We start from the raw sequence: 13,776 nt of genomic DNA, 5'->3' as shown, positions 1-13,776 counted from the left end.
ATTCAAACCCACCAGTGTCTCCCTAGGAGAAAAGAGTTTTTGTTCATATACTGATTGCAGCCTAGAGAACCCTATGGGGCAGTTCTATTCTGTCATATAGGGTCATATCCATGTGAAAGCTGGACAATGAGAATGAAAGGCAGAAGAAGAATTGACACATTTAAATCGTGGTGTAAGTGAATAATACTGAATACAGCATGGACTGCGAAAAGAACAAGTCTGCCTTGGAGTAAGTACAGCTAGAATGCTCCTCAGAAATGAGGATGGCGAGACTTTGTCTTGCTTACTTTGGGCATGCTATCAGGAGGGACCAATCCCTGGAGAAGGACATAGTGCTTGGTAAAGTATTTCATCTCCCAAACTTTCTTCTCCCTACATGAGACAGTGAGATCAAAAGGACCTCACAGTTTCTCTCTCACCGTATTCCGCTTCTAATAGCTTCAGGAGTGACCCACTTTCTGCTTGGAAATTTTCATGGAATTATTTTTTGTTATTATATTCTCATTTCTTTTATACTTCCCTGTCTTTAATAATTTCCATTAGATTTTTTTACAGTATTTGATAGTCCTATTACAGGAGAAACTTGGTGATTTATTTCTTGTTCCTTGCTCTTAATCAGGGTACACTTTTTCCTTTTGGGCTTGTCATCCAAGATGTTACATATTCTCTCTATTTTGTTCTGAGTAAGGAGTAGTCCCTCACTTCCCTCCCCACTTGAGCTAGGTATGTCCGTGTAAATGTGGATATAACTGACTTCTTTTACTTCTCAGTAAAAGCTTTCAAAGCAGATGAAATCTTCAGCACATTCTTTTTAAACTGTAACTCATGGAGACAGTTCATGGTTTTTTGGGGGGATCTGTTGCCTTCATATATGAAAGATTCATTAGGTAAATTTAAAATACTGGAATGGAGTAAGGCCAATTATAAAACAGAAGTAGGGAAACAGCACGAGCAACTACTATCATTTTTGTTATCCACGTGAACACAGATTTATTGCTCCATTTTCTTGATTTCATGGAAAACACAGGTTAATTGTAATTCAGGGGGAAAAAAAAAAAAACTAAAGAAAAATAATAGAAAATTTACTCTGGAATATTCGTAATTGACATTTGATGATATATTTCCATTCATCATTTTCAATGTGTACCTGTGTGTGTGTGTATGCTGTGTACAAGGTATGTGTGTGATATCTACTGTTTTTATAGCAGGTACTATTTTTTTTCAATGAATTCCCTTTTTTGTTATTTTCTCATCCCTCTTATCATCTCCAGAAAACTAAAACAAAACAAAGTAAAATCAAAAACTTGTGAATAACCTCATACTTTTCTAATCATATATACATATTTTAATATCTATTTTCTCAAACTATATGATTGTGCTATATAGAAAACTTTAATCTGATATAAACATAAATCATGCCAAATGTTCAATGCATTGATATACCAACATAATTTAAAATGGATGTCACAACTACATGGACATTTTTGGAAATGAATTAAATGCTTCCTAATAAGTGATATAACAAATTATACATTACAACAGATTAAATTAAATCAGCCCCTGCAAAAGTTCTTATTGAGGGAGGACATTGCACAATGGAATTACAGAATTACTAATGGAACAATCTGCTATCAGCTGATACATGTACTACTTATATAAGTTGAGCAGAAAGTTCTGACAACATTATATGTAACTTTTAATTTGGAAATAATTGCCATTTTATAGAAAGACAAGGCATACACCATTTAAATTGGATTAAAATATGTGAGAAAGCAATTCTTATACATTTGACTCATTTTTTACTGAAGTGAATTATTTACATAGCAATTTTCTCAATGCCGTTATGACATCTTTGTTCCTTAGACTGTATATCATGGGATTAAACATAGGAGTTAGGATAGTGTAAAAAAGAGAAAGCACTTTGTCAGTTCCCTCTGAGGATCTAGTGTTGGGTCTTAAGTAGGCAGTAATTCCTGTTCCAAAGAATAACACCACAACCATAAGATGAGACGAGCAGGTGGAGAAGGCTTTGGCTTGACTTGTGGCTGATGGCAACTTCAGGATGATGGAGATGATTTTACTGTAGGAGCCCAGTATCAAAAGAAATGGAACTGTGATAAACAACACAACTATGTAGACCAACACCTCATTTACAAAAGTGTCCCCACAAGCTAGCTTGAGTATTGGGGGAATGTCACAGAAGAAGTGATTAATTTCCTTAGATCCACAAAAAGGCAGAGAGAAAATCTGATATGTCTGCCCTATCTGAACTGGGATTCCAATGGTCCAGGACCCAGTCACCAACTGGGTACAGACCCTGTGGTTCATGACTAAAAGATAGTTCAGAGGGTTACAAATGGCCACATAGCGGTCATAGGCCATCACTGCCAGGAGGAAACACTCGGTGGCTCCAAACATAAGGACAAAGCACATCTGTGTAGCACAGGCAACTAAGGAAATACTTCTTCTCTGGGTTCCTAGATTCATCAACATTCTGGGGAGGGTAGCTGATACATAGCAGATTTCCAAGAAGGAAAAATTTGCCAGGAAAAAATACATAGGGCTCTGGAGAGCAGGATCCATTTTTGTTATTAGAAATATGGTGCCATTGCTCATCAGGATAATGATATAGATGATTAAAAATAATCCAAAAAGAAGCCACTGGAGATGGGGTATGTCAGCAAAGCCCAAGAGAACAAATTCCATCACTTCAGTTAGATTACTTTCTGGTGGTATTTCTTGATGATTCATCTGTGGAAAATGTAAATTTACATGTGCATTTCCTTTACCTTCCTGTATCTCTTTGCCTCTTCTCTAAATTGTATTGAGGTATCCGGGTTGGATTTCATGATCACTGTAATTGATGGCACTTGAAGAATGATAGCAGTTATGTATATCCCATGTCCTCCTGTTAAATCACACTAAACTGCCCCCTCACGTTTATTTTAAGATCATTTCACTATGCTTTTGGATCACAGCCCCGGGTAGATAAGCTATACCTTACTCAACACAGCACTGCAGCAATTGGTTAACTGCTGGAGACTGACCCTCAGCTTTGCCATCTAATCTCACTTTAAATTAATTGCACTCCTTGACAATCCCATTGTACTTCTGTATGCATTTTCTCAGTCAAACTTGTCTAACACTGTATCATAAACTGTCTTCTAACATATTTTCAACTGCCTGGTTTGATATTTCCTTTTCCTATCCATTGATGATTTTAAGCCTATGCCTGTACCCATTGCCACGGAGTTGATTTCAACTCATGGCAACCCTATGGAGTCTAGCAGAACTGCCCCATAGGGTTTCCAAGTAGCAGCTGGTAGATTTGAACCACCAACATTTTGGATGGCAGCCGAGCTCTTAACCGCTGTGCCACCAGGGCTCCTTTAAATATATAGGTTCTTAGAATACAACTATTATTAGATAGTTTAGAATGAAAATTTTGAGAGTATTTTATTTTTCATAGGTGAATAAAACAAACAACTTTTGATAGGATATTAAGTGGACATGAGGATTTTATTCAGGGAAATTGGCCTGGGAACATTGATCCAGATACAAATAATAAATGGCGGTCACTCTGGAAAAGCAAAGGCAGCATGGAGAATATTTGCTACCTGTGTGTATGTGTTTGGGACAGGAGAAGGAAAGATATGGGCTGTTATGTTATACTCACTGTGCTGTGTACACCCACCATTATTTTTGTTGTTCCTCAAAAAAGCAACACTTGAGAAAGCTGTTTCTAAACTTACTTTTCTTTAACTGTAAGGGTATTGAGACTCACTAAGTGTGGGTCATTCTTCCAATTGTATATACTTTTTTTTTATTGTGACTCAGCATCCACTTTTTTTTTTAATGGACCTGAATTTGACGTCTGTCTCTGTGATTTATTATCTGTAACATGAAGCAATTATTTGAAGTTTCTAATGTTTAGTTCTTTGTTTCTGAGACTTAAATGAGATAATACTGGTAAAATACAACACCTACTTACCAATTTTAAATTGTTGACTTTTTAGTTATGTTTCTGTAACTATGATTATGATAGTATTTTCTTTAAGTCTGTAGCCCTAGAATTTAATAGATTGTCTGGTTAAGTAGGTATTTGATAAAGTGGTTTCGATTTCCTTTGTGAGCAAGTATTTTTCCCACCATTCCCTTGCATCAGGGACAGGACAAGGACTAGTCAGTGAAGCTCCTAAGGTGCAAAATTAAAGAGGCATTCTGGGCCATCCTTGCACTTGCACAATCCTGAAGGTGAGTGCCTCCTTAAATTTTGCAATGGACAAAGTGCCTCTTGCCTTACCCTGTTTTTCATCTGTCCATCCTAATGGGTTTGCACCTTGTCCGCTAAAAAAAAAGGATAGTAGAATTATCGCATCATGGTAAAAAAAAAAAAAAAAAATGCTGAGGAGTCGATTCCAACTCATAGTGACAATACAGGATAGAATAGATCTATCCCATAGGGTTTTTGAGGCTGTAAACCTTTAGGAAAACCAGCTGCTATGCCTTTATTCCATGGAGCAGCTAGAGATTTTAAACCATTGACTTTTTGACTAGCAGCTGAGCACTTAACTACTGTGCCACTAGGGCACTGTGCCATGGTTATATAACAGGATTTCCCAGATGGACTGGGATTGAATTACAGCTCCAGCACCTAGCTGTGTGATGACTTGGTGCAAGTTAATCTTCCTGTGTCACAGTTTGCTGAGCTGTTAAATGGCTAGCAACTACACCAACATTTAGAGTTGTTATGGGAATTAAAACTTTTAATGTAAGTAAAGCACCTTGAAGATGTCCTGGCATTTATAAAAGGCTAATATTATTATCTATTATTATTGTTGTTATTAACCGTTACTTATTATTATGACCATCCATTTATAATTATTTTTATTAAAACTAATTTTAATTTATTTTTCAGATTGTTTTACTCAGTATGCAATACAACATGAACAATACTCTCCAATTTATTTTCCTTTTATATCACAGCATTATTGTTGGCATGAAGTGAGACCTGAAAAGCAAAACCATTCAAGTCTCAAGTTGCAATTTCTCCATGAATTCTCTGCTAATATTAGAGTTTATACCATTATCTCTACTTTGTGGACTATAATACCTATAGTACCCATCACTGTACAGCACTTAGAATTGCAATCAGGTTAATAGCTTTTGTATGCATTTTCTTTTACTGATAACAAATGATCTGAGAGGTAAATGCTGTGACTGTTTTCCTACTCGAAAGCAACATGGATCCTAGAAAATAGGCGTTCACCTAATATAGTGCTCAGGATTTGATTCTGAACTGAAATAAAGGGACACACATTATCAAAATGAAAGCATCACCCTTAAGAGGGAAAAGATTAAGACTCGCAAAAGGACAAAAGAATCGAATCTTTATGTATTACTTTAAGAACGACAGCATTTACTAAAAAATAATTAAATTCATGTTAATTGAATAAAATGACTTTGAGTGATAAGTGAGATAGCATTTCTAATTATACTAACTCAACTCTTTGGCGAGATGAACTTATCCATGTATAACATTAAATATGTAGATTTGTCTGTGTTTTTCTCAAGAGAACAGGGTAGAAAGAGCAGAGATTTACCCTGTGTATTCTCCCAAAAATATCTATATTACTCTTCTTTATTAAAGATGTTTAAGTTCTTATTACTTAAAGGGAAATAAAACTTAATGTTATCATATTTTTAATTCAAATCTAAGCATCCATTCCCTGGAAAAAACCCAAATGATTAAGGAATGTGTAACAATATTCTGAAGGAGTCCTGGTGATACAGCGGTTAAGTGCTCAGCTGCAAACCAAAACTTCAGTGATTCAAACTCACCTGCTGCTCCGTGGAAGGAAAATGTGGCAGTCTGCGCCCACAAAGATTTACAGCCTTAGAAACCCTATGAGGCAGTTCTGCTCTACCTGATACGGTCATCATGAGTCCGAATTTACTCAGAGGCAATGGGTTTGGCTTTGTTTAACAGTATGCTGATTCAGTTAGCTATTAGCCACTGTCAATGTCCTCAATCTACCTAAACCTCGTCTATGTCTGTAGTTTTGATATAAATGAAGAACATAAACCCTGAAAGTAAATTTGAAAAACAGTACGAGCTTAAAACTTTGTATTATTTTGTAAATTTTTTTTATTGTACTTTAAATGAATGTTTACAGAGCAAACTAGTTTCTCATTAAACAATTAATACACATACCGTTTTTTGACATTGGTTGCCAACCCCAGGGTATGTCAGCACTCTCCCCTTCTTGACCTTGGATTCCTCACTATAAGCTTCCCTGTCCCCTTCGGCCTTCTCGTCCTTGCCCCTGGGCTTGTGTGTCCATTTAGTCTCATTTTGTTTTGTGGGTCTGTCTAATCTTTGGCTGAAGGGTGAACCTCAGGAGTGACTTCATTACTGAGCTATAAGAGTGTCAGACTGCGTACTCTCAGGTTTTCTCCAGGTTCTGTCAGACCAGTAAATCCGTTTTTTTTTTTTTTTTTGTGAGCTGGAATTTTGTTCTACATTTTTATCCAGCTCTGTCCAGGACCTTCTATTGTGATCGCAGTCAGAGCAGTTGGTGGAGGTAGCCAGGCACCATCTAGTTGTGCTGGACTCAGTCTGGTGGAGGCTGTGGTAGTTGTGGTCCGTTAGTCCTTTGGACTACTTTTCCCTTGTGTCTTTGGTTTTCTTCATTCTCCCTTTCTCCAGAAGGGGTGAGACCAGTGGAATATCCTAGACGGCAGCTCACAAGCTTTTAAGACCCCAGATACTACTCACTAAAGTAGAATGTAGAACATTTACTTTATAAATTATGTTATGCCAATTGAGCTAGATGTTTCCCAAGAACACGTATAACATCAAATACATTAAGATTTGACTATGTTATTCTCAAGAGAACAGGGTAGAAAGAACAGAGATTTACCCTGTGTATTCTCCCAAAACTGTATTATTCTTCTTTCTTGAAAAATTTTAAGTTCATATTACTTAAAGGAAATAAAGCAATGTTATCATATTTTTATTTGAAATCTAAGCATCCATTCCCTGGGAAAAATCCAAATGATTAAGGAATGCATAACAATATTCTGACTATGTCGTGGTGGCACAGTGCTTAAGTGCTTGGTTGCTAACCAAAGGTCGGTGATTCAAACCCATTAGTCACTCTGTGAGAGAAAGATGTGGCAGTCTGCTTTCATAAAGATTTAGAGCCTTAGAATCCCTGTGAGGCGGTTCTACTCTACCCTATAGAGTCATAAGGAGTTGGAATCCACTCAAAGGCAATGGATCTGGATTTGGTTAACAACATCCTGACTCAGTTAGATATTACTCACTGTCAATGTCCCCAATCTACCTAAATCTCAGCTATGTTTGTATTTTTGATATCAATTAGCAACTTAAACTCTGAAATTAATTTGAAAAACAATATGATCTTAAAACTTTATTATTTTATAAATTCTTTAACTTAAAAATATCATTTTCTTTAAAATAAATTTTTCTTGAATTCTTCAATGATTATAAATTTATTCCATGAATTGTTTTACTTTAAATAGTTTTTTAAAAATATCATCAGAACTAAAATACATAAATATAATTGTATTTTGCTACAAAGTCTTTGCAAGAAATGAAGTTTTCTAACAAAAACATAGCAGTTTTTTGAATTTTCAGTGTTTCAAAGTAATTTAATACCACTATTTAAAATAAGTATTTGTGTTCAATTATATTTTATAGAGTCAGAAATATAAAGGAGTTGCTTTAACAAAATGGCACATTTGTTACTCTATATTGTTAGTTTTAATAATATTTTAAACTGAAGTTGAGTATTAATAAAAAGTTAATATTTACCTTTATTATTTGGGATTATAGCAGCCCTGGTGGTGCAGTGATTAAAGTTCTCAGTTCCTATTCAAAAAAATTTGGAGTTAGAACCCACCTGCTGCTCTATGGACGAAAGTTGCAGCAGTCAGCTTCTGTAAAGAGTTATAACCTTGGAAACCCTATGGGGCAATTCTCCTCTGTCCTGCAGGGTTGATATGGGTAGGAATCAAACTTGGTGGCAGTGGGTCTGAGTTTTGGTCTATTTGTGATAATCTTGTTCCTTCCTCACTGAAGAGGGTTTACATATTTAAGTATTTAAATTATTTCGGCTGAAACAACTTGTTTTGTCAGTGGTATTCAATCCCCCTTTAAAACAGTCCATTTAGTTTGAACCTGCAATGCTCTTTAAAAACGAAATAGTTATCTCTGCCCTTTGGGACCTCTTCTACCTAACACAGTTAAATTTCCAATTAAATGAATCTCTTTGGCACTCTCTGGTTTAGTTTATTTATTTATTTTCTCAGATAGCTCTCTCTCTAACCAGATTACTCTTCCTCTGCAGCCTCTCAATGGAATAGAGTGTGCAGAAAGTTTTATTTCATAGACTTGAATAGGGTCCTGGAGTGCCCTTAACGGAGCAATACATTGGAGGCCATCCAAAACTGACACAAATCCAATTCTCACCCTATCTATTATGACTGCTTCGCATTGGCCCTCTGTTCCTGTTAAACTGAGCTCCTGTCACATTTTCCTCAAGTTATTTTGCTTATTTTCTCCTCTGAAATGGGAGCCTTGATCAAAATTCAGAGAGTAGCCTCTGTAAGTGTAGTAATAAAAGTTCTGACAGCAAAGAGCATTTTTACCTACAAACCATATAATACATAATTTATTTCTTCAAGACTTCCTGGCAAACTGAGAAGTTGTTGTTGGATATATTAAATCTAGTTTAAAAGTATTTTTTTCCCCAAGATTAATTCAACAGGGAGACTTTTTTCTTTCCTTGCAGTATTCTACTATCTTTCCCCAACTTCATTCCTTCTGTGAACCCACTTTTAAGGTGTGAATCATATTAAACTTCACTTAGGAGAAAATAAGCTTCTGATCTAATTCCAGCTGAGATGAGAGGCAAGATTGCAGGACAATAGTCAGTCTATTGTTATAAAATTCTTCCCCTTCAAGTCTTCAAATAAGAGTGACATTTAGGTAGTATGATCTTTAAGATCATAAGTCAACTTGGCTGGGCCATGATTCTCAGTGGTTTGGCAGTTATGATGTAGTTTGGCAGTTGTATAATGTTGTAATCACTTTCATGACCAGATCTGTTTTAACGTGATCACCTCCATGATGGGATCTGCTGTGAGTCACCAATCAGTTAAATAGGAGTTTCTTTGGAGGTGAGGCCTGCATCCAATATCTGTGGACATTCTGCCAAAGCTCCCTGAATTTCCACTGCCCCGGATCCAGCATTCAGTTCATCAGAATCTAACCTCCAGTTCTTTTGACTTGGGTCAGCAGCCTACCAACTTACCTGCTGATTTTGGATTCATCAGCCTTCCTAGCAGTGAGCAATCAGCCTGCCCTCTGATATGTGGTTCTTGGGATCATCAGCCCCTGACTCCTGACCCAGGGACTTGGGGTTTGCTAGCTTCTACAACTGTGTAAAAAATTTCCTATATATTATATATAGAAAGAGAAATTTATCTCAAGGACATTATATATATAGTATATATGCTTCTCTGGCTTTGCTTCTCTATAGAACGTAGCCTGAGTCAGGTAGTTTAAGAATATTGGTTTGAAACCGTATTTCTCCTTGTGAAAATATGTTACTTCCTATAATTTAGTAAATAGTGATTTCTAAGTGTTTAATTACTTCCAACTTCAAGGTTAGTGGAATGTATATATACTTTCATAATTAATGTATAGGTTGTATAAAGTATCTGTCTATCTATAGTGGAATATGTATGTATTTCACCACTAAACTAAAGGTTGTATAAAGTCTATATCTATCTATCTATCTGCATATTTATCTTTATATCTCCCAGAAGGAGAAATCCTATAATATTATAATATCAGAGATTGATTAGAGAAGTTAATTGAGAGGTATCTGGAACTGTGACCTTTAAAACATGGAAGGTGAGTGAAGAGTGGGTGGTGAGAAAGACCTTCCATGGGAATCAAGTGTGGCAGAGCACAACAATAGGGTGAAATGACAGGTAGGCCTGAACTACAGTAGGGGCACATCCCAGAAGTCACTAAGCTAAAAGGAAATTCTAAAGTCTCACAATTTGCATGGGGTTATATTGTGCATTTGTGGGCTGAAATTGACTGGTATTAGCTACTTTGAATCAGACAATTGTATGGTCTACTATGTCAGGAATGACAAATTGAAGAGGAATGGTTTTGCATTCATCATCAAAAAGAACTTCTCAAGATCTATCCTGAAGTACAATGCTGTCAGTGAAAGGATAACATCTGTATGCCCACAAGGGAGACAAATTTATCAGACCATTATTCAAATTTACACACCAACCACTAAGACCAAAGATGAGGAACTTAGGACTTTTGCCACCTTCTGCAGTCTGAAATTGATCAAACATGCCATCAGGATGCATTGATAATTACTGGTGATTGGAATATGAAAGTTGGAAACAAAGAAAAGGCATCAGTAGTTGGAAAATATGGCCTTGATGATAGAAAAAAATGCCAGAGATCACATGACAGAATTGTACAAGACGAACAACTTCTTCATTGCAAATACCTTTTTGCAACAACATAAACAGCGACTATACACTTGGACCTCACCAAATTGAATGCATAGGAATCAAATAGACTACATCTGTGGAAAAGCTCAATATCATCAGTCAGAACGAGGCCAGGGGTTAACTTTGGAACAGACCATCAATTGCTCATATGCAAGTTCAAGTAGAAGCTGAAGAAAATTGGAACAATCCACAAGAGCCAAAGTATGACCTTGAGTATATCCTATCTGAATTTAGAGACAATCTCAAGAATAGATTTGACGAGTTTAACACTAATAACCAAAGACCATTCTATCCTGGACCATCTATTGTGACCCCAGTTGATTACAAATTACATCAGACTGCAGAAGTTGGAAAAAATCTTCAATTTCTTCATCTTTGGGATTAGTGGTTGGTGCATAAATTTGAAAAATAGTTGTATTAACTGGTCTTCCTTGTAGAGGTGTATATATTGTCCTATCACTGACAGTATTGTACTTCAGGATAGATCTGGAAATGTTCTTTGTAACAATGAATGCAATGTCATTCCTGGCATAGTAGACTGTATGATTGTCCTATTCAAAATGGGCAATATCAGTCCATTTCAGCTCATTAATGCCTAGGATATCTATGTTTATGTGTTCCATTTCATTTTTGATGATTCCCAATTTTCCTAGATTCATACTTCGTACATTCCACATCCAGACTACTAATGGATGTTTGCAGCTGCTTCTTTTCATTTGAGTCTTGCCACATCAGCAACTGAAGGTCTTGAATTGAGTAAACATTCACGTCATTAAGGCCGACCCAACTTTCAGGAGACAGCTCTTCCCCAGTCCTCTTTTGAGTGCCTTCCCCCCGAGGGGCTGGCTCATCTTCTGGTACTATACCAATGTTTTGCTGGTATTCATAAGGTTTTCACTGGTTCATTCTTTTCAGAAGTAGATCACCAGGTCCTTCTTCTCATTCTTAGTCTAGAAGCTCAGCCAAAACGTGTCCACCACTGGGGACCCTGCTGGTGTTTGAATTTCAGTGGTATAACTTCTAGCATCGCAGCAACACACAAGCTGCACAGTACAACAAACTGACAGACCTGTGGGGGTTCTACCCTTTAAAAAAAAAACTTTAGTCCCCCCAAAATTGATGTATTTGCCACATAAAAAACACATTCACCCATCATATAACAGCAAATGTCTTAAATCGACTCCAAATCCAAAATATAAAAATTCCTCTTCATCTGTGAAATCTAGAATACAAGTTTTCTGCTTCCAATGTACAATGGAGGAACAGGACAAGCTAGACATTTATATTACAAATAGAAGAAATTGGAGGAAAATAAGAGACAATAGGCACCAAGCAGGTCAACAGAACACATTATATTAGCCCCCAAGACTTGAAAATAATTCTCTGTTCTCTGAGACCATTTAGGCAATGGTCTTGCTGTCCACACCCTAGATATTGGCCACGCTTTTCAGGTTTTGGGTGGAGGCCCCTCAGCTCTAGGCTTCAGTTCCTTTTTCTAGGGCCAGTGAAACAGTAACTCTGCTCCCTCAAATTTGGGCGGCCCCATTCTCCTAGTCTATCTGAGAGGCAACTCCACCCTTAGGGACCCCAGAAGTCATGGCAGAGACTGAGGCAGCTGTGCTTTCTGTGTTCTTGTCTTTTCATCTTCTGCTTCTTAATTCCTTGGCCTCTTGGTCCCTCCAGCCTCACTGCCCACATCTGCCCTGCTGGGGCAAGTGTTTCAAAGCTCTTTAGGTCCACTGATAAGTTCCTGGAGGTGCTCCACTCCTCCTGTAAACTTCAGCTGGAAGGCACTCAGCTTTCTTGATCCTTGGGTCAGCAAGCCTACCTCCACCTGTAAGTGCTCGGAGACACCCCACTCTGCCACGAAGCTTCCTGCCAAAGGCACTCATTTCTCTCCATACGTGGGTCGACACTAGTGCTGTATCACATTGGTTTCCTGGTGTTGTCACCGTCTCAGAGCAGCTACTGACTCTTGGCAGCCTCTGTCTCTCGGCAGCTACCATACCTCTGCTGCTTCTCAACTTCGGTACCATCTCCAGTGTAATAGTTCCCCTTATTTCCTTCTGAGACCTGACCAGAATTTTCTTTGATGTCCATAATTCCACCAGTATTCCCTTCAAAGCAATCCAGGCTTTCAGTATTAGGCACTTTAAAAAGTTTCCAGCCTCTAACCACTTACAGTTTCAAACAGCTTCTATGTTTCAGGTATCTGTTAGACAACAACCCACTCCTTGTACCAAATTGTGTCTTAGCTACCTACTGTGGCTATAATAGAAATACCACAAGTGGATGGCTTTAACAAACATAAATTTATTCTTTCATGGTCTAGTACTCTAGAAGTCCGAATTCAGGGCAGCTGCTCCAGGGGAAAAGCTTTCTCTCTGTGTCAGGTCTGGGGGAGTTCCTTGTCATAAATCTTCACTGGTCAAGGAGCATTTTTGCAGAGGAACCCCGGGTCCAGAGGATGTGCTATTCTCCTGGCTCTTGTACCTTTGTGGTATGAGACTCCCCTGTCTCCCTGCCCACTTCTGTCTTTAATATCTCAAAAGAGATTGACTTAAGGCACAACTGAATTTTGTAGATTGAGTCCTGCCTCATTAACATAAGTGCCTCTAATCCTGCCTCATTAACATCATAGAGGTAGGATTCACAACACATTTGAAAATCATATCAAATGACAAAATGGTGGAGAATAACACAATATGGGCTGTCTTAGCCCTTGTGGCGCAGTGGTTAAGCATTCGGCTCTAACCAAAAGGCCGGCAGTTCAAGTCCATCAGCCACTCCTTGGAAACCCTGTGGGGCAGTTCTACTCTGTCTTATAGGATCACTTTATGTCAGTATCGACTTAAAGGCAATGGGTTTGGTTTTGGAAAACCTGGTGGCATAGTGGTTAAGTGCTATGGCTACTAATCAAAAGGTTGGCAGTTTGAATCTATAAGTTGCTTATTGGAAACTCTATGTGGCAGTTCTACTCTGTCCTATAGAGTCACTACAAGTTAGAATAGACTCAAAAGCAAAGGTTTTTTTTTGTTGTTGTTGTTTGTTTTTAATCATCTAATGTTGCCATAATAGAAATACAAAGAGAAATTTATTTTCCCATAGTCTAGTAGGCTAGAAGTCCAAATTCAGGGTATCAGCTCCAGGGAAAGGCTGTTTGTCTCTGCTGGCTCTGGAGGAAGGTCCTTGTCATCAATC

At 37.6% G+C, this 13,776-nt stretch overlaps 1 protein-coding gene across 1 annotated transcript; it reads right to left on the bottom strand.

Annotated features, from left to right (window-relative positions):
- Positions 1–1,812: 1,812 nt before the first annotated feature.
- On the bottom strand, positions 1,813–3,376 carry LOC100663674 (olfactory receptor 10AG1-like). Its single transcript, XM_003423348.4, has one exon. The coding sequence runs from the start codon at positions 2,749–2,751 to the stop codon at positions 1,813–1,815; it is 939 nt and encodes a 312-aa protein (XP_003423396.3). The 5' UTR covers positions 2,752–3,376.
- Positions 3,377–13,776: the final 10,400 nt, after the last annotated feature.

Source organism: Loxodonta africana, chromosome 22, assembly GCF_030014295.1.
Source record: "Loxodonta africana isolate mLoxAfr1 chromosome 22, mLoxAfr1.hap2, whole genome shotgun sequence".
NCBI classification, from domain to species: domain Eukaryota; kingdom Metazoa; phylum Chordata; class Mammalia; order Proboscidea; family Elephantidae; genus Loxodonta; species Loxodonta africana.
This window is presented reverse-complemented; position numbering and strand designations above follow the sequence as displayed.